This window comes from Misgurnus anguillicaudatus, chromosome 6, assembly GCF_027580225.2.
Source record: "Misgurnus anguillicaudatus chromosome 6, ASM2758022v2, whole genome shotgun sequence".
NCBI lineage: Eukaryota > Metazoa > Chordata > Actinopteri > Cypriniformes > Cobitidae > Misgurnus > Misgurnus anguillicaudatus.
Genome location: NC_073342.2, coordinates 23,177,501 through 23,198,704, shown reverse-complemented (window position 1 = coordinate 23,198,704; position 21,204 = coordinate 23,177,501). Strand labels below are relative to the sequence as shown.

The 21,204-nt window shown below is 37.4% G+C and overlaps 2 protein-coding genes across 8 annotated transcripts in view; one reads left to right on the top strand and one right to left on the bottom strand.

Annotated features, from left to right (window-relative positions):
• cib2 (calcium and integrin binding family member 2) overlaps positions 1-21,204 on the top strand; it is a 43,953-nt gene that overhangs the window by 923 nt on the left and 21,826 nt on the right. Inside the window, exons 2-3 of one of the 5 annotated variants that reach the window (XM_073868810.1) lie at positions 997-1,047; positions 12,940-12,974. Coding sequence is in view for 1 of the 5 variants with exons in the window: in XM_055192585.2 (XP_055048560.1) it covers positions 7,404-7,454; positions 12,940-12,974 (86 nt within the window). In the remaining 4 variants the exon portion in view is untranslated. Of the gene's footprint in view, positions 1-996; positions 1,048-4,220; positions 4,338-4,450; positions 4,588-7,079; positions 7,455-12,939; positions 12,975-21,204 lie in introns of those variants that run through there. The other 4 variants (XM_073868809.1, XM_073868808.1, XM_055192585.2 and 1 more) reach the window with 4 other exon arrangements.
• Positions 487-4,342, bottom strand: lrrc61 (leucine rich repeat containing 61). 3 transcript variants are annotated; one of them, XM_055192581.2, is made up of 9 exons: positions 4,201-4,342; positions 3,299-3,394; positions 3,077-3,223; positions 2,764-2,824; positions 2,582-2,667; positions 2,427-2,492; positions 2,235-2,303; positions 1,431-1,556; positions 487-1,344 (listed from the first exon to the last, which is right to left on the bottom strand). In XM_055192581.2, exons 1-9 carry the CDS (start codon positions 4,226-4,228, stop codon positions 1,238-1,240), a joined length of 786 nt encoding a protein of 261 aa, XP_055048556.2. In that variant the 5' UTR covers positions 4,229-4,342; the 3' UTR covers positions 487-1,237. The 3 variants fall into 3 exon arrangements, with proteins under 3 accessions (XP_055048556.2, XP_055048558.2, XP_055048559.2); XM_055192583.2 differs by having other exon boundaries at positions 1,431-1,553; XM_055192584.2 differs by lacking the exons at positions 2,582-2,667; positions 2,764-2,824.

The window sequence follows — 21,204 nt, the reverse complement described above, 5'->3', positions numbered from 1 at the left end:
ATAAATTTTTGAATTTGTTTATTGAATTATTGATAGTAGTTACATCGTGGGAAAAACAAAAATAATTATATTATTAGCTTTTCTCTACTAAATAGTGAATATTTTAAATCTGGCAACCCTTGGCACAAGCACGCTTTTCTTCAAGCGACTACAAAGTTAGCAAACTCTGATTTGCTGAGCAAATATTTCTCTCTTGCTCCCTCTACTGATCTGGATGTCACAGTACATTTTTTATGAGTGTCACAAAATATGTGCATACATTTTATTTAAAAAAATTCCCCGTAAGTACAGTGAAAACATACTTTAGTGCTAATAAGTGAGACTTCAAAAAGTTAAATGTTTTACTGGGTTGTACTAAGTATTACATTTAATGGTTGAGCTTATTTTATTTGGGCAGGTATAACCATTATGTCACTATTAGGTCAAAATGCATGGCTTACATTATGACTATGAAAGAGTAAATAAAAAAGCCTTTAAAGACACAGGAACATTTCTGGGTTGAATTATAAGTAAATACAAAGATGCAAAGCACTCATCATACAGTTTAAATGTAGTGTAAAACAAAAGGCTGACTATGCAAAGAAAAGGAAATAAAATACAGCATTAAACAAACAGACACATTCAGTTACAAAATTTGTCCACATTAAGCATACAATAAAAAGGCATTGTCTTAATTTTTAAAAAAAGAAGTGCAACATGGGAAAGCCTCAGAAACGATTGATAAACAATAGGGGGCGTTCCTGGACAGGAATTAGGCTAGTTCTAGATTAAAATAAATGTAGGAGCTGTCCAAACTTAAAACAATTTTCACTGGCATATCTTAAAGAATACATCAGTGCCCTTTGTTAAAGTAGTTATATTTCATATTTAAACTAAGGCCCAGTCCTGGCTAAAGATAAAACTGTCCAGGAAACCACCCATAGAAGTGTTTCACTATACAAAAAGCAGCATTTTAAGCATAATTTAACGCATATGTCAAATACATTGTTGTTTTAGGAGTGCAAAGAATATTTGTTTGAACATCCTGAGAGCGTGATCAAATTATTGGTAAGTCAGAAAACACTAAATGTAGCAAACTGAACCCTCACACCACAGGCAACACGGAGCATTTTGGATTTCTGGCACTGGTGACGCATCAAGCATATGGATATTTGAAAAGACATAGAAAAAGCTGTGGAAAAAATATGCAATATGCATTCTTAGTGAATGGAAACATAATGTGATTGAATCCCCAGATTCAAACTGCATACTGCTTTGGTTGGTTCTTCAGACTGAAGCATCTTTCATTTTGTGCTATGACATGGGCTGCTCTGCTATTTAGCAGTCGGCATTCATGAAGAACATCTGTTGTGAGAGATTCAGGTAAATAAACATTTAGAAATTACTGTTTTTTTAGGGTTTTCTGAAAAAAAAAAGATTTTAGACCATACCACTGAATTGTTTATAGGCTTCATCAACAATGGCATTGTTTGATCTTTTTATGTCCCAAAAGCCATCATCCACCCAAGGTTTGCACTCCGGCACTTCTGGCAGTTGGCTATTTTTAAACAAGCCTGCTACAATCAAAACAGACAAACTGAGTACCTAACAAAGTGTTTAAGAAGAATATATTACATTAAATGTGTAATACATAGCATAATAGATATAACATACAATCAATATATACATACATACATACATACACTCACCTAAAGGATTATTAGGAACACCATACTAATGTGTTTGACCTCCTTTCGCCTTCAGAACTGCCTTAATTCTACGTGGCATTGATTCAACAAGTTGCTAAAAGCATTCTTTAGAAATGTTGGCCCATATTGATAGGATAGCATCCTGCAGTTGATAGAGATTTGTGGGATGCACATCCAGGGCACGAAGCTCCCGTTCCACCACATTCCAAAGATGCTCTATTGGGTTGAAATTTGGTGACTGTGATTTTAGCACAGTGAACTCATTGTCATGTTCAAGAAACTAATTTAAAATGATTCGAACTTTGTGACATGGTGCATTATCCTGCTGGAAGTAGCCATCAGAGGATGAGTACATGGTGGTCATAAAGGGATGGACATGGTCAGAAACAATACTCAGGTAGGACGTGGCATTTAAATGATGCCCAATTGGCACTAAGGGGCCTAAAGTGTGCCAAGAAAACATCCCCCACACCATTACATTAATGAGAAATTGAACAGGTGTTCCTAATAATTCTTTAGGTGAGTGTATATATATCTAGCAAATACCTTTAATTGTATCATCAATGTCTTTGCATAGTTGGTATAAGTCACTTCCACGTCCCACAACCCTTTCACCTTAAATGGTACATTAAAAAAAGTTATCTGTTAAATATATGCCTTCTAGAATGCATAACCAATTGAAAAAATCTAGTTTATCCTTTATGTTGTATGGGGAATTAACTAAATTAAGCATCTTACCATCTAAAACTTTGATGTTTGGGAATATATCAAGAAGAATCGTCCGGTATGAAGAATTCTTGCAGACTACAACAAAATAAAGATAAGTAGAAATAAAGGAAATGCTTTACAGTACCAAAAACATCTAAATAAAACACACTCAGAAAAATGCTAACCTGGATTGGAGTAATTATAAGTGTTGTCTCTTAACCGAACGCTTTCAAGTTTCCTTAAAGACTTGAGTGCGTGGAGATTTTCAATACTGTAGATGCAATGCAACATATGTGACATAGCAGATTCAATCAGATTACTGTACTTGATTTATGATCGGCTGTATTAGTAAACAAAAGTAGTTTACCTCGGTATAACATTCCCCGCCAAATTTAGACTCTGTAAACTTTCACAACTGGAAAGGGGTTCTGAGAAGAAACATTTATAACTAGAATCACTGGCAAATTATATTCACATGATAACAGTAGCTGTCACCGGGACGGTACCCTTTAAAAAGGTCCTAATATGTAACATTTAGGTACAGATATGTGTACATTTGGTACCAATATGTACCTTTAAGGTACTAATCTTAACTCAAAGTATAAAGGTGTACTTTTTGAAGGGGCACTGTCACAGTGACAGCATGGTATCAGTGTGATTATGGTTGTAATAACCATTACCTAAATTCGAGATCCTGTTGGCTGATAAGTTAAGAACAAGAAGCCTTCGCAAGGGCGAAAGAGGCCCCAAATTTGTGATGTTATTGCCCGAAAGGTCCAGCCTCTCCAGGTTTAAACATTCTCCTATACATCCAAGATCATAAATTCCTGCAAAAAAACAGCTTTTGTTAGCTACATTTTGAAGTATATACTTAGAGGTCACTCAAATTTTTTTTGGCTTACCTAAATTCCTCAGTTTGAGTAACAAAATCGACTCCAAATCAAACTCGCCTGTGCGGGACTTCAGAAGCACGTTGGTTATTTTTGCACATTCGGTTACTAGAAGATAAAGAGGATAATAATGTGATAATAAAACACGTATCCACTTGTTATATACAGCCTGGCATTGACAAATACAGTTCAATATCACAGATCTGTGTAATATTCACTGTGGGAAGATACAGTAAATGTAATTGCATATTAAGTTTACAATTTTCATTTCCCTGATGTGTTCTTTATCTCCTTAATATTAGATTACACATGCAGCTTTCCTCTGGACTTAATTTAATGCCTGGTAAATATAAATTCCCTCCCCCTCCCTCCAGTCAAGAACAAGCACTTGTTTTCCCTTGCATTACAAAACACCATAAACACACAGTTTTGTTTTACAATAAAAGCATTTATGTGAAGACTTATCTTAACCCTGAAGACATGTTTTGAGAATAAAAGAAACATCATTTGCTTATTTGTTCATCATTTTTACATTTGATTGTGTCCTGTGTGGTAGGTTAGTTAACTTTAGGAGACAATATGTCCAAGAAATACAGCTGGGTACATGCACACACACTAAACACACAAACCATCACATCGCTGTATCCACAGCGTATGCCTAAATGAATGCGAATTCAACGCACATGGAGAGCAACAAGCGGCTTCCCTACAATAAATATCTTTCTGGTTTACCTAACGTATTCAACTGCATTTAACTAAGCTTTTAAACATATTACATAGACCTAATTATCTCTAATAATGATGTAGTTCATATTTACCATCATTTGTAAATCAGCACCACATTGCATGGACAGCTACCGCTGCTAGCACGCGCGCTAATGTTAATACACATTTCTTCTAGTAGGCTAACTCACCGTTGTCTTTTTCCCTTTTAGAGTCCATTGTCGCTCAGATCATGAAATTATTCAGCCCCAACAGCATGGAATCGATATTTTATTCGTAAATATCGCTGGACAGACAGCATGCAGTGAGCACAGGCGGATCTGAACAGGTGCGCGTGTTAGCGCTAGCGTTGCTGCATTGTCTGTCCTACGTAGTGATGCTGTTCATGCGGGGATTACTTGCATCATGTCGTTTTACTGATCTGATGGTTTGCTTTAATGTTTTAACCGCTCTGTTGATCCAAAATGAAATAATTTAAAGTTCAGCCGGAAGCCGGAAGTTCGTGCGTTTTTATGTGCTTGCGTTGGTTACTTGGATATTGTCATGGAAACGAACAGAGGAACGCTTAACTTGCACTTGTAATGGGTCTTTCACATAGGAAGCGGTGTGCGCTGCGCTGCACTATGAAACCCATTCATTTCAATGGCTTGCGCCGTGCGAGGGCGGTTTTTTGTTGCGCCGAGCAAAGCGCGAGCGCAGCGGAGCGCAGCTTGCGCTCACGCCGCGGTCAAAGTTCAAAATAGTTTAACTTTTGCGCTGCGCTCTGTGACGATTACCCGCGCGGCCAATAGAAACGGGGCATCCAAACAAGCAAAATGGACGAAAGCTTATACTCGGGATTCTCAGAGCTTTATAATACAAGTTTATGCTCCTACAGAGACATCGGAAGGAAAGCCGTCACATGGAAACACGTAGCAATTCAAGTTGGCATGTCAGGTGTGTTTTAAGTCAAGCAGCTTGTTGTAGGTATGCTTAAAGTTACGTGAAATGGAGACGAGCAACATCAGTCTCTGTATTCCTCGTCGACTATTTAACGCAGATAATAAACACTGTAGTAATTTATTGAAAACCCCGCCTACTTTGGTCTGGCCATCAGAGCACAAATCGCTTGGCTGCGCCGAACCCAGCGGCGAGCGCAGCGCACACCGCATCCTATGTGAAAGCCAAAGTCATTGCAATGCAAGAAAAGTTTGTGTTAGATTCCTGCATAAAAATACTGTAGTATTTACTGTAGTAAACTGTGCAAAATATATTGTAGTAGGCTACTGTATGTTAATAATTAAACGTAACTGTATACTGCAATATTCTGTTATATTAATTATAGTAAATTGTTGAACTGTATTCAATAGTGTAGTTTGCAATAATAGTATATTTATTTATTATTTAGTATGGTATAAGTTCAAAAACACTTTTACTTTTTATGTGAATTGGAATATGGGCAACTTGAGTCATCTTTGTAATTGTAAAAAAAAAAAACTAAGAATGCCAACAAAACTTTTATATTTTAACAAATTCACCTTTCACCCTGCTTCTATTATTAAACTATTTTTTATTTGGAACTGTCTGAGACATCCTAAAAAATCATATTCAATTGACAGGTTGCAGGACCACCTTAAAAAAAGGAAACCATCACAGAAATTTTAAAGGGCACCTAATCTCCGATTCACGTTTTTACGTTTCCTTTGGTGTGTAAGTGTGTATTAGCATATGTTAACGATATGCAAAGGTACATATCCCAAACTAAACGATGATGCGAGTTATCGTCTCCAACGTAAATCTCTTTTCTTGGACTACAACAAACACACGAATTGTAGGCAACAATCCTTCCTGGGATTGGTGATGTTGACAAGACCGACATTATCATAATTCCTGCCGCTTCGGACTCACAGCCTGTAAGTTAAATCCTGTTAGCATTGCATTCTGCGCGAATCTTTTAAACATGCTAAGGAGCGTCACATTTCCAGCTTACGTGAGTGATATTCAGACCAATCACAATGTACAGAATATTTGTCCAATCAGGGACACAGAGCTTTTCAAATTCATGTGTTTCAGGAAGAGAGTGAAATCTGGAGCTACAAAAATGTACGGTATGTGAAAAATAATGTGTTTTTTGAACCATAAACCACTCGAACACATTATATTATACCATATACACAAAATAACTTCATTTTTAGCAATGAAATATGTGCTCTTTAATGGATCTAGTGGGAATGGTATTGGTTTTAAATGGAGCAATAATGCTCTCTATGGGTCTCTACTGGTAATGTGTTGGGTTTTATTGGTGGGATGTTTTCTGGTGGATGGGAACCATTAGAAACCCTACTGAAAAATCTAGCAAAGACCAGCATAAGTTGATAGCTGGATTTAGCTGGTTTAAGGTGGCAGTAGCTGGTCTAAGCTGGTCCTTCCAGCCTGGCAAAGCTGGTCAAGCTGGTGGGTCAGCTGGTCTTCCAGCCTGACCAGCTAAGTACAGATAGACCAGCTTAAAGGGTGACCAAAACACAGCTAGACCATCTTAAAAAGTGACAAAAACACAGCTAGACCAGCTTGCTACACCAGCAATAGCAGGTTTCTGTAGAAAATGGCGGCACAAAATGGCGACTTCCATGTAAGGGGACCCCTGGTGTATGTAGATAAAAAGGTCTCGTTCTAAGGTAATAAACACATAACGGTTCATTATGAAAGGTCTTTATACACCCCTGATAATATAGTTTTGTATATTATTTTGCATTTCTGTCAAGAGATCCTTCTAAAAAATTAAACACTGCACCTTTAATGGTTAACAGCTGATGGTTTATAATGGTATTTATAATAGAAACCTTTATTATTTGTATAAATAAAAAATAATATAAAAAGGAAATGGTTTAAACAAATCAGCATTTTAGAGTGTAATTTTTTTTTGTTTGTTACTTTAGCCAGTACGTGCACTCGTCTGTACAGATAAAACAAATACGTTATTAATAATAAAAAAAGATAAATCATGACATATCTCATTGATATAACACAGTGTGTGGTCAATGCCTCCCCCTAGCGGTGTAATAGTGTAAATTAGTTGGAAAATGATTTTCATTCAGAATACACTCATAGTGAGTGCGGACAGCGGTCGGTGTTAATTCGACAACACGGTTTTATAGCGCCTGTCAGGAACCGACACCGACCTGAAGGAAACCATACATATCAGAAAGTCTAGCGTTTCTCAAGCTGTTAAAGTATTCATGGAGAGTGTCGCCTTCACCTCAAGCAGGCGCAGGTTACTTCGAGAAGGACTGAAATTTCATGCTGGGTCCCAATTTTCTCGGCTGGCCAAACCGTGAACATAAATGCCTAGGACAGAGAGGACGCCACGAACTTCCAATGTGATGCATCTTTACGATAGGAAAATTACTCGACTAAGATGGGTAATAAGCAAACGATATTTACTGATGAACAGCTAGATGCCTATCAGGTAAGAGACGCTATTTATTATTCACAGACAGTTTCTCGTTTTGCAACTAAAGAGATGATAGGGAACGTCAGTAATATTACGTTTTATGTGTTAAATTATAAGATATATATATATATATATGTATTTGTTTTGCTATTCTTACTTTTTATTTCTTTGTTTATATCGTTTATAAATGTAAAAATATTAGTTTATGATATCCTGTTACATTGTCTTTAAATTTGTCTCGCTTCAAATGAATATTTATTATGTTATGTTTTAAAAGAAACTTAAATAAAATGAATGTAAAAAAATCGAAAGCACGTGCTCATCTTTTATAAATGACTTTATAAAAGATATTGCATTAGTATTTTATCTGCGGAATCCATTTCCTGTCTTTCATGGTGCGGAAATGTATGGAAAATGTAAGAAATCTGACGTAGCCTATATTGTCATGTGGACAATGTACTTCTATGCACCTTGATGCTTTTCTCTTAAAACCATGCATCCTACTGCAGGACCACCTGCAAATCCAGTTTTATATCTAATTACACTGGACAGCTTCTATGATATGTCTTAAAATGCATATTACGTATAGCACATCAGTATTATTTGCTTCTTTTGTTAAGCTGAAGGTTTGAGTATTGTTGCATACCTAATCATTACCTACCAAAGCGCTTATATATTCTCCTGTGTATGTGAGAAGATCTTGCTTTTGTCCTTTGTAACAGTAGTCTGTCACGCTTTGCCGAAACCTCATCATCTTAGTCTGCTGCTGAAAGCGTTACTGGAAGCTTAAATATTAATACTAATCTAAGACAGTAGAAACCTAATTCAGTTTACTCAAAAACCTAACTCTTCTGTTGCAGTACTTGCATTGAAATTCTGGTAAGATGTAAATTCACACAGTATGGGAAATGTGATAAAATTCATTCGTGGAGTGAGATGTTTGGCAAACTTGAAAAGTAGCCGTCTGCGTTTCCTATTTGCCAGTTATCGAAGTGCATCGTACAAAGCATATACAGATCAATGACAACTGGCAACAATGGGCATTGTTGTGCTCTTTAATCACTGGGTTGTAGTACCTGCTGGATCAGTGGAGCTTGGCCATTTGGCCGATAGACCGGTTTCTCAGACCAGCCAAGTGTTATCAAGTCATTTCATTGTGCTGTGAAAGTGATTCAGCATATTGGAAAAGAATCTGGCAGAAAATTCATCCTAAAATCAACTTATGCAAGGCAAATTTGATCGTTATCGTTATTCATGCTTTCTTATGTAAATTGTGTTTTACATTGTTTTATATAATGCTGTAATGCTTTTAAGTTCATGCAATAATTAAGGGCCTGTAAAGTCAGCAATAAAAGCACCATCAATATTGTCGATTTAACTTCTACCTTCTCATCTGAAGTCTTATAATAACCTTGTGCGATGAAATATACACTCACCTAAAGGATTATTAGGAACACCATACTTATACTGTGTTTGACCCCCTTTCGCCTTCAGAACTGCCTTAATTCTACCTGGCATTGATTCAACAGACGCTGAAAGCATTCTTTAGAAATGTTGGCCTATATTGATAGGATAGCATATTGCAGTTGATGGAGATTTGTGGGATGCACATCCAGGATACGAAGCTCCCATTCCACCACATCCCAAAGATGCTCTATTGGGTTGAGATCTGGTGACTGTGGGGGCCATTTTAGTACAGTGAACTCATTGTCATGTTCAAGAAACCAATTTGAAATGATTCAAGCTTTGTGACATGATGCGTTATCCTGCTGGAAGTAGCCATCTGAGGGTGGGTACATGGTGGTCATAAAGGGATGGACATGGTCAGAAACAATGCTTAGGTAGGCCGTGGCATTTAAACAATGCCCAATTGGCATTAAGGGGCCTAAAGTGTGCCAAGAAAACATCCCCCACACTATTACACCACCAGCCTGCACAGTGGTAACAAGGCATGATGGATCCATGTTCTCATTCTGTTTACCCCAAATTCTGACTCTACCATCTGAATGTCTCAGAAATCGAGACTCATCAAACCAGGCAACATTTTTCCAGTCTTCAATTGTTCAATTTTGGTGAGCTCGTGCAAATTGTAGCCTCTTTTTCCTATTTGTAGTTCAGATGAGTGGTACCCGGTGGGGTCTTCTGCTGTTGTAGCCCATCCGCCTCAAGGTTGTGCGTGTTGTGGCTTCACAAATGCTTTGCTGCATACCTCATTTGTAACGAGTGGTTATTTCAGTCAAAGTTGCTCTTCTATCAGCTTGAATCAGTCGGCCCATTCTCCTCTGACCTCTAGCTTCAACAAGGCATTTTCACCCACAGGACTGCCGCATACTGGATATTTTTCCCTTTTCACACCATTCTTTGTAAACCCTAGAAATGGTTGTACGTGAAAATCCCAGTATCTGAGCAGATTGTGAAATACTCAGACCGGCCCGTCTGGCACCAACAACCATGCCACGCTAAAAAATGCTTAAATCACCTTTCTTTCCCATTCTGACATTCAGTTTGAAGTTCAGGAGATTGTCTTGACCAGGACCACAACCCTAAATGCATTGAAGCAACTGCCATGTGATTGGTTGATTAGATAATTGCATTAATGAGAAATTAAACGGGTGTTCCTAATAATCCTTTAGGTGAGTGTATTTACGGTAAGAAATTTACTAAATATCTTCACGGACTTGATTTTTACTTAATATCCTAATGATTTTTGACCCATACAATGTATTGTTGGCTATTGCTACAATCATACCAGTGGCGGCTCGTGACTGCTCATCCAAGGGGCGCTAATTCAAAATATGTGTTCGGAGTGTCATGTGTGTTGCTTGCGTTTTCAAAATACATGTTTGTTACGTCATGTAAACCATGTGCATCACGTGTCTTGTCAAAATAAGTGCCTGCTGCACATGCGTCAAAACAGTTTATGATAAAAGAGACGCTCACATTCACAACATACACGCAAGACAATCCCTTAACAGTAAACTCTGATTTTGCATGAGATTATGTGAGTATCTGGCCAACGCAAGCGTCTCTTTTATCATAAACCCTTTAGACGCATCTGCAGCAGGCACTTATTTAAGACACGTGATGCACACACGATCTCTCAAAGCCAAAAAGGAACCACACACATGACGGGCTACATACATGTTGTGACGAACTTTGCATCGAGCGCCCTCGATAAAAGAAGTCACCGGCCGCCACTGAATCATTCCCGTGCTACTTATGACTGGTTTTGTGATCCAGGGTCACATTTGTGTTCCTGTAGCTCAACTGGTAGAGCATTACATTAGCAACACAAAGGTAATGAGTTCGATCCCAGGGAACACACCTACTGATGTATAATGCAAAACTTGATTGCACCAAAGGTCGCTTTGGATTAAAGCTTCTGCCAGATTCATAAAATGTAAAAAATTTATATGAATATATAAAGATTACAGACCTATTACTTATTATTACACCATTGTCCTGTAATAACGTGGAGGACTAGACAGAAGGTGTAACATTTAACAAAATGCCAGCAGCTCCCATACTTTTTTTATGGCTATAAGACGTCATAATTTTGGCCAGGCAGCCATTTCATTTTTCGAGTATGTAATGTCATTATTAGATACGTGGGCTATGTCCTGTCTGTAGTTATAATTTAACATTGGTCATCTATCCTATGCGTTAATAACCCGCAGCTATGGCCTTACCTCACATCATGGATTCAAGCCTCAATATTTTAAACGAATGGCAATTAACAGTACTCAAAGGCTAATACACGTAAATCACGGGATGGTTTTCTGAGCGGCTCCGGTGATTTGGGGGACAGTTATTTTTTTTAGTGTAAACCTGGCCGGGTGTTCAGCAGCAAGCAGGGTAAACATCATAAAGGAGAGGTAAATCATTAGCTAATAAATGTGCCAGGGCGCGTTGGCATTGCTACAGTAAGTGTGGTAACGAAAGGATGCACAGTTTTTGTTAGGTGAATTTGGGCAGCACACGGCTGTCTGCTCATTTTGTGTGTTGTTTGTGATGGTTAACACTTATCAGACATAGTGAAAATGTGCTTTTGTAGCCTAAGCTGAGGAGCTAAGGGTGTTGATTTACTTGAAGACATGTAACATGAATGCATAATGCATGCTTGTAGCCAAGCCTAGTTGTAGATGCAATGTGAGGGCTGTTTCAAAATTATATGTTTTTAAAGAGCACCTATTTCATTGCTAAAAAACGTCATTTTGTGTATTTGGTATAATACAATGTGTTTGCGTGGTTTATGGTTCAAAAACACATTATTTTCCACATACCGTACGTTTTTGTAGCTCCAGATTTCAATCTCTTCCTGACACGCACGGATTTGAAAAGCTCTGTGTCCCTGATTGGCCAGGTAATCTGTACATTGTGATTGGTCTGAATACATCTGACGTCAGTCGGAAATGTAACGCTTTTTACCATGTTTGAAAGATTCGGTCTCAATGCCATGCTAACAGGAGTTAAAGGAACAGTATGTAAGAAATGTATATAAATTAATTATAAAATGGCCCTGATATGTTAGTAGACATTTAGAAATCATTTTCATTTCAAATACTTATATCACTGACAAGAGTGGTCCGGCCAAGGTATTGTCATTTAAAAAGTGGAGTTGCAGCCCTCCACTGATGTTTATGTTGTCATTTTGTGTATTGGCCACCAGTTGTGTGATTGCAGTACCAGTTTTAGCCACAAGTTTTGTGATTGCAATACCAGTTTTGGCCACAATCCTACATACTGTTCCTTTAAATTACAGGCTGTGAGTCCAAAGCGGGAGGAATTATGATAATGTCGTTCTTGTCTACATCACCAATCCCAGGAAGTAAACTGTTGCCTACAATCCATGTGAATGTGGTAGTCTAAGAAAAGAGATTTACGTTGGAGATTATAACTCGCGTCATCGCTTACTTCGGGGTTTGTACCTTTTGGATAGCGTTAACATGTACTAATACACACCTACACATCAAAGGAAATGTAAAATTGAAGAGTTTCGTTGCAAAATGAGATAAATCCATTTTTTTACATTTTTGAAAAGAACATGTTTATTATTATGTTATCATGTTATTATTTTGTTTTATGGTGCTACTTAGCTGGATTTTTTAAGTTATGAAGGTTTATATCAAAACAAACCAACTGCAGTTGCATTGAAATTAATTGGGATGCACAACCAAAAAACGAGATTTCTGAACAATTAAAAAAACGGTGGTTATCTCGTTTTGCAACGAAAGTCTTCAATTGTGTGTGCTTTGCACTTTGCATCTTATTAGCAGCATGCTAAATAAATTGTTAGTCGAGGCTCCTGAAAGCTTTGTGTGAGAAGCTTTGCCAATGTGTTAACTGAGTTGCTGCGTTTAAATCAGTCACTTCAGTTTTGGACGCTGTCCTAAAAGTCAACTGCCTATGTGGGCAATAGACAGCTTAATATGTTTTGGAACAGAGCCCTCCTTTAAATGGGTTCTTGAAAGCTGATTTTCTCTTCTTTATTGTTTTCTAGGACTGCACCTTCTTTACCCGCAAGGAAATCCTTCGGTGAGTACTATAAGATCACCCTGAGACTTAATATTACTATACAAAAAATATACACACATGCAATTTATTTGTATTGTCAAACGTGCTGTTTGCAGCTGTACCCGCTGTGTTATCGTGTCTTCTACCGGTTCTCTCACCTCCGTTGCACCCATGTTTTTCTACTTCACCTGCTCCTGCTAACCACATCCATAAATTTTATATATCTCTCTCTTCTGTCACCCCATTCATACAACTCATTTTCCCCTCTCAGCATTTCAGCTCCAGTGATATTCATCCATGCTCATTCATTCACTACAATATGCATTATGCATTAAACATTCAGCATTAGTATTCCATTCACACACAAAATGAATATATATATATATATATATATATATATATATATATATATATATATATATGAAGAGTTTGGTTCCAAAATTTTGACAAATTTCGGTAAAAACGTGTTTTCTATACCAAGAAAGTTACAAGATGAAAACCACAATTTTCTGTTACAAACTTTCACATAGCATCTTTAGGTTATAAAAACATAAAAAATTCAAATCCATAACTTGATTTTCAAAGATTTATTATAAAAAACGAATTATTTTTTCCACAAAATGCAATAAATCCATGACAAGTTTTTTTTTTCAAAATTCTATAAATCTATTTAATCAATGTATAAATGTGCATTAATATTTGTCATTTTATATTCAATTAGTTGACTAGTTGTACACACTGATTAAAAAAATAAACATTAATGACATTAATCAAAACACTTACTTTGTCATATATTAACTCTTTCACCGCCAGCGTTTTTTTAAAAAGTTGCCAGCCAGCGCCAGCGTTTTTCATGATTTTCACCAAAGTTTAATGCCTTCCAGAAAATGTTCTTCTTTGAATATATAAACATACAATATACGAAATGAAAGAACAGACCCTCTGCTTTCAAACAAAAAAACCCGTTTCTTCCTACCTTCAGTGGTTCTTTTGTAATCAGCTTTTGAATATGGGTAGGTTTCTGCAAAAACACCAGAGATAATTCCATTTTTGTGACGGACTTTTCATAGAGATCCCATTCAGAGCGATCTTTAAAACAGACACGGACATGCAGCAGCTTGTCATAGGGCAATACTTCCGGGTTTAAAAGTTGCAGAAGTGCGCCACCTAGTGGATAAAAGCGGTGTTGCGGAAAGACGGAAAATCTCGTCTCCCGAGTGCCTCTCGCAGAAAATTATTAGATGTTGATGGCTTACGTTTCTTTCCCGTAACAGAAAACCATCACAGGTTTATCAATGCTGTTAAAGTATTATTTTGTTTTTGTTTGTTTGTTGATCATGAAGTATAAAGTAGATGAGGAAAACTAGGATTCCTTGTACTCAACGCGCCGCCATTGTTTGTTTACAGTGTGTGGAATGGTGCGCTGTAATTTGTGGAGCGGATTTATGGCATTCTGTAGAAAAGGAGGAGTGGCGTTTATTGCATTTTGGGAAAAAAGGGAGAAAAGATGACAGAATAACACTGCGGATATTGGATTTTGCATAAAATTTATTATTTACTTTTAAATACTGACCTGATATAATACTTTTTCAAAAATGGCTTTTATTGCGTTTTGGAACCAAACTCTTCATATATATCCAAACCAGTAATGGGAAAAATTGTGGTAACCATCGTTTTACTATTATAGTTAGTTATAGTGTTTTTATTTTATTTGTAGTAAACCATGATTAATTTTCATAAGCGAAGAAGCCTGTCAAGGTGGACGGCAGTCTAGATTTGGGATCAGAGCTTTAATATCTTGATCTTGGATCAATAGCATGCTGTATAACATCCTGTAAATCCGCCAACACCTCTACATCTACAAGAAATCCTCAAGTGCTTTAAGCTTAAGGCCAGTGTTGTAAGCCAAAAAACATTAGTCCTGGTAAAGAGAGAGAGATTACATCCCATCTACCCCAAATTTACAGCTTTGCTCTATCTGCAAGAATGTGATTTCTTTCCTGCTTTTGTATCTCTATCCGAATTGGCCACGAAGCAACCAGCAGAGCGTGTAATTGTCCCTGGCCGCCAACATGACATCGCCTCGGTTATAAGCAATTGTGTTATTGCGAATGCTTAAATGGCCGGCAGTCTCTGAGAAGTGTTCCCTCAGTGTCTGCCTGCCATATCGGCACATATATAAAGCAGTGATTTTGGCCCAACACAGCACTGCTCAGTCAGGCCATGCTAATCGGCTTTCAATCACAAAGGTTTGTTCCTAGGATTAATCGACATGAGCTCCGGGCTAAAACTGGAAGCCATTACTCATTTTCTCTGCCAGCATCAATTAGACCGTGTGGCCGCCCTCCAATACTGGACTGTTCTGCATGTAGTCGGACTTTCGGGACAGCGATGTTATGCAGTCAGCTGATGTGTTTATTCAATTATTGTGATGTAATTGATGAAAGATGACAGATGTCGGAGAGTCAGGCTTGTAACTTGAAGGTTGCTGAGGTCCCCTTGAGCAAGGCATGTTTACTACCATGCTTTACAAATTATGTCACTTTTATGATTGACAGGAAGAAAATGTTTTGTGCACATGCATTTACATGCAACCAAATAGTCAGTTTGTAATCATATTGATGGATTAATCGGATTGAAAAAGTCGATTTGATGCAAATATCGATCGTATTGAAAGTGGTGTCGTCCGATTTGTGATCCGATCATCAGAAGAAAAGTACGCATTTAAACGCATAAATCATAGTATTTTCTCAAAATATAAAAAAAAAATTGTGTTTTCCTTTGAGGTAATGGGGTCACACGCTATACATTCTGCAACGTTTATGTGTACTTTTATAACATTACATAAAGCAATAAAATAGCGTTGTGCCTTTTGTAAAGTGTTTCTTTGCCTATATCTGAAAACTCGAACTTTCTCGAATTCAACTTTGACTTCGTACACTTTTAAAGAGATAAAGCGTGATGCAGTGCGCATGGTTGCCAAGACCTCTGATTTTTTGCGGACTTCAGATTTGAGCCACATTTAAACTGTTTCAGTGAGTTTTTTTTCTTCGGGTTAAAGATAGAAGGATTTTGTTTTTTTAGTTATTGGTATTTGGTCTGTGAATAGTCATTGGGATGCTTTTGGGCTAGTTCTAAATGTCCATAGGGCTAGTTTTGATATGCAAATCTGGCAACCCCGGTTGTGTGCCCATTTACATGGGACTTGGAGATTTGTCAGGTTTCTCGCAGGTAGTGACGTCATCGCCTATAGTACATAATAGTCAATCAAAAAGCAGATGGCATATCTGTCTTAAGCTATATTGTTTTATCTCTTTTCATGTCTCCAGAACCTGTAAATATAACATCAGTTTTTGTTTTCGCAGTTTCTCTGCCGACTGCTTTAGTAGAGCGGAGACTTTTATGCGATACTTTGCGCTTACTTCCGTGTCTGACATTTTTCTTTTACATGCGGAGACATCCGCACATGGACAAAACCGTGAGAAATCCGGTTAAGGTGTTTACTTGCCACGCAAAATTGGGGTAATGAGCAAAAAAACTACCTGTGCCGATCGGTTTTTGCTTACGCCGTTTATGGGCTTTCCCCGATTAAAGAAAACGTTTTACGCGTTTACATGACCCCACGTGTTATCAGTTTATTAAGCATAATCGGCGTAGGACTGTGCATGTAAACGCACTTAATGTTTCTGTGTTGTTAAGTTTTCTAAGCCACTATAACACTATAAAGCATACTGTATATTACCTTATTATAGTTAATAATGTCTCACATTATTGTTGTCCAGGTTATATGATTATTTAAATGATAATTATCTAGCATATAGGTAAATGAATAATCCCGTGAAAAACAATGAAACATAGATTAAAATGCCTTTGCAGCCCGTACTCGCTTATAGTTAAAGTGTATATCAATCAAACGATGTGACGTTTTTCAACTTTTACTATTAAATAGACTAATCATGTTGTTTATGAGGCAGGTTTTATGCCGCTGATGTTGTCTGTAATGGAATTATTGGTCATAAACTGTGGCAAGGTTCCACATAACTGTACTCTGAATTACAAGTGGGAGGTCAAACCGGTAGATGTATTTTATGTTTCCCTTTGTATATGAGGTTGTATGTGAGGCGAATGTGGAATAGGTCTTAGCCGAGGGTAGCAGACCCTTTTGTTTACATATTAGAACTCAAGAAACCAAATCCTCCCTTGGTTTGTTATTGTATGTAAATCTTTCGCACAGTTCAAAATATTTTATGTTGCACATTTTATTAGATCATTTGTTGTCCTAAGAGTATTAAACTTTTGTACTGAACTTTATTGTTTTTTTATTAATTTGATTTGATATAGTATAATACAATAATATAATTCTGGTGGCAGTATAAGGCGAGGACTTTTCCACGGAATAGATGCAAACACCGGCAATGCCGAGGTCTGGCGGGTATCTGACGGTTTTAGTGACTATAAAAAACAGAATCATGTGGCGTGTATAGATCGCAAATGCCCAAAACATCTCATTCTGTGGTAATAAAAAAATACAGTTTGTAAGGTCTTAATGCAGCACTGATAATATAGTTATGTATATTATATTGCACTTCTGCCCAGAGATCTTTTTTAAATCCCACATTTAAGTATTTATATAAAGCACCTTTAAGTTATATATACCGTATTTTCCGGACTGTAAGTCGCAATTTTTTCATAGTTTGGCTGGTCCAAAACCTTATAGTCAGGTGCGCCTTATGTCAAAATTAATTCATATGAACCTAGATTATCACCGTCTACAGCCGCGAGAGTCCACTATGCTGCTTCTGTATTATTGTAATTCAATGGATTCAGTGATGTGAAATAACTTCGGGGGGTTGGTGAACTTGATTTGGCCTGTTGTGTTAATTTAGCGTATTCTATTGCCTATTGTGTATTGTGTAAATAACTGTTAATGTTACTTTAACATGTACGGACACCTATTCAGCCTGCTGTTCTGTGTGCCATTTGTTTAGTTGAAAAACTTGCCTCTCCAGATTAAATGTCTGTTCTTCGGCTTGGATTTTGTGAAATAATTTTCTAAATAAATGCTTATAGTCCAGTGTGACTTATATATGTTTTTTCGTCTTCATGACCAGTGTTGGGAAAAGTTACTTTTAAAAGTAATGCATTACAATATTAAAGCAACACTATGTAGTTTCCATGTAAAAATGACTTACAGCTCCCCCATGTGGTTGAAAAGCGCAACAGTGCCTGGTATCAGACACTCTTCTGCAGGCAGGGGGAGGGGCGGGGCTGTGTGCTCTACCCTCCACCGCCACTTTCAGAGTGTGCTTGTAGCAGCTAGGAGGTTGCTCAGGTTGCAGCAACAGTACAATTCGTCCAGTTAAAAGTTGTTCTATCACTGAAATAATTTTAGATATATTATTTAAAGGTAAAAAAACTACATAGTGGTGCTTTAAGTTACTCCCAAAAAAGTAACTAATTGCATTACTTAATTACTTTTCATGGAAAGTAATGCTTACGTTACTTTTAAGTTACTTTTGCGTTACTTTTTCTTACTTGGCTGAGGCTTAATCTCTTTCAGGCCTTGCAGGTGTTTTTCATGATCGCAAAAATGTTAAACTCAGGCCTGCCATCTCTGTTTCTGACTCAAACTGTTCCCGCTCAGGCACACAGAGTGCATAATTCTACGTTAATATGTTCAGTTTAATTCAGTACATTATTTTATTTTTAAATTGAATTAATTAAACTGAAAAGTAACTTGCATTACTTTTTTAAAAAAGTAACTCAAATATTAATGTGTACATTTATAAAGTAATGCGTTACTTTACTCGTTACTTCAGAAAAGTAATATTATTACGTAATGCGCGTTACTTGTAATGCGTTACTCCCGAGGGGCAACCTTCCGATCTCTCTAATGAAGCCAACACGGAAGTGATTTAAACTGCAATTCATCGACTGGCCGCTTGAGGCTGGCTCCAGAAGGGAGTCAATTCCCATAGACTCCCATGTTAAAAATGGCCAACTTTACAGTAGAAAATAATATGTTTACAGCCTGGTACAAAAAGTGTTTTTGGCCTATATAGCTAATTTTGCCCTCATGACAACTGTGAGGGGGGTGAATTTTTTTGTAACTCATCCGTTTAGATTATATTAAGCCTTAAACTTCTGCATAATTAAGGGCGTGGCCGCTTGAGTGTCGGTTGAACAGCCACTGCTGTCACTAGACTCGCGCTAGGCGGGCGTGGTTTCATCTCAGCTTCACCCATGTCCCGCCTCTTTACCCATTTTCGGTTTTCCGCGAGTAATTCGCGGGGACGCGCGGCCAAGATGGCGATGGCAGGCAACGCCTACTTTAAGCTTCAAAAGCGATCTTCACAAACCAATGGGTGACGTCACGGACACTACGTCCATATTTTTTACGGTCAATGGTTACTCCCAACACTGTTCATGACGCATTTTTGCCTGATGCACCTTATACTACGGAGCAACTTGTAGTCAGGAAAATACGGTATTCTCTTTAAAAAATATTTATCTATAAATTATTGAATTCACATTTTGAAAATATAAGCTTTTAAAACTTACAGTCATCTCCACCAATATGGATCAGTGATTTTTAATGACATCATTCTGCACTTCAGCCTGTCATTAGATATTTATTATGCATAGCATAAAAACAACACCGTTACTTTTTTCAAATTGCAGTTATTTAAAGAAAACAAATTAATTTCTAAACCAGATTCAAAATAATATTTTCCAAAGCAATCCCTTCCCGTTGTTTGATCACCTTAGAGAACAACTTTGAGTTCTTACTTTTTGCTTCAGTAGCCCTGGAAACACAAATAGGCTCAGTCACAGTTATCGACTCAGCCATATTTTACAGCTCAGCTTAAACAGGCCAGCCATTAGATATAGCTACTAAAAATCCAGCCACTCCCCCCGTTACAATATCGCCTTTTGTCTCAGTGCTGCTTTGGTGTAAAATAACAGTAACTTATTCTAAGATGCTGGAATGTTCTACGAATTGGCTTTTTAGTTTATTTAAGCGCTGTTTCAATCCCACATTGATTTCTGTGCATGCTAACAAAATAATCTAAATACCAAGTCCAGGGTTTATGTTTGTTATTTGACCTGCCTGTTGTCCTTTCCCTCTATGCATTAGGTATAAATAAAATAAATAGCTTGTTTTTCCTTTCTAATTAGATTGGCGTTATTGCTCTCCGGTTTCAGGATATGCTGTTAATCGCTACCGTTTGAAGATCAAGTGACTACTTTAAGAAATTAAAAGCAGATACAGGAGAAAGAGGTACAGAGTCGGGTTGCAGTCAAACGACTCAATTACGGTAATACACAAGCCCAGCCGTGAGCTCTGATTGGCTGAGCCGTAGCAAGCGTAATTCCCCCAGTCTGACTCATTGACAGGACATTTCCAGTGTCAAATATTCTGGTTACAATTTATCATATGCCACATGCCCGTTGAGGAAATTCACTCAGTAAGTATCTGCCCACAGCTTACTTTGCTTATTTTCCCGTAGGGGCAAATATAGTGTGTCTCATTTTGCTTTAAATAAAAGATTAAGAGAAAAGTTATAGACAGTTCATTGTTGTTCCTAGAAAACTTTTTGTTGTTGTTGGCATAGGCTTTATTCACAGGTATGTGCTTTGAATATATTCAATGCTTTCTATTGTTCAATTGGTAGAGCATTGGGTTTACAGTGCAAAGGTCATGGGTTCGAATACTGTGTTTACATGCAGCCACACAAAATATAACAAAGTGTTGTTTAAGTGGTTCTTGGGTTCATATTCCTCTCAGTAAGTCAGCTTTGAGATTTTATAGAGATTGTAGAGATGATTCTGTGTTTTGAAGATAAATTAAAGGCCTTTATTATGGGAAATATGGTTTATCTCATCATCAACTCCCCATCCCCAATGTTCTCAGAGTTTCTCATGATGTGCACTGAGCTGTCTCAAAGCTTTCATTACTTCATACTGATTTGAGAATAAATGAGCAGTATCATTCAACCTTTGCCTGTCCACTATTAAACCACATAGAGTTGGTTTGCTTTAATTGTGGCTTGGATTGACAGAGGATCGTATTAAATCAGTCTTGACAGATTGTCCATCTACACCTTGGAAAGCATTTGAAAGTATAATGTGATCTGATTCAGGACAGAGGATTTAGTGCTGTTTTCTTGGGCATGTATTTTTGACTTCCTGGTTATGGACAAAGTGGCAGTTAAATGGGATTTTATTGTGATTATGGTGGACATTTATG

Excerpts from the sequence above, each read along its gene's own strand:
- lrrc61 (XM_055192581.2), bottom strand. The coding sequence starts at position 4,228 with ATGGACTCTAAAAGGGAAAAAGACAACG. Across the intron at positions 2,668-2,763 it reads GCGGGGAATGTTATACCGAG|TATTGAAAATCTCCACGCAC; the intron begins GTAAACTACTTT and ends TTGCATCTACAG. Across the intron at positions 2,304-2,426 it reads AAACATCAAAGTTTTAGATG|GTGAAAGGGTTGTGGGACGT; the intron begins GTAAGATGCTTA and ends GTACCATTTAAG.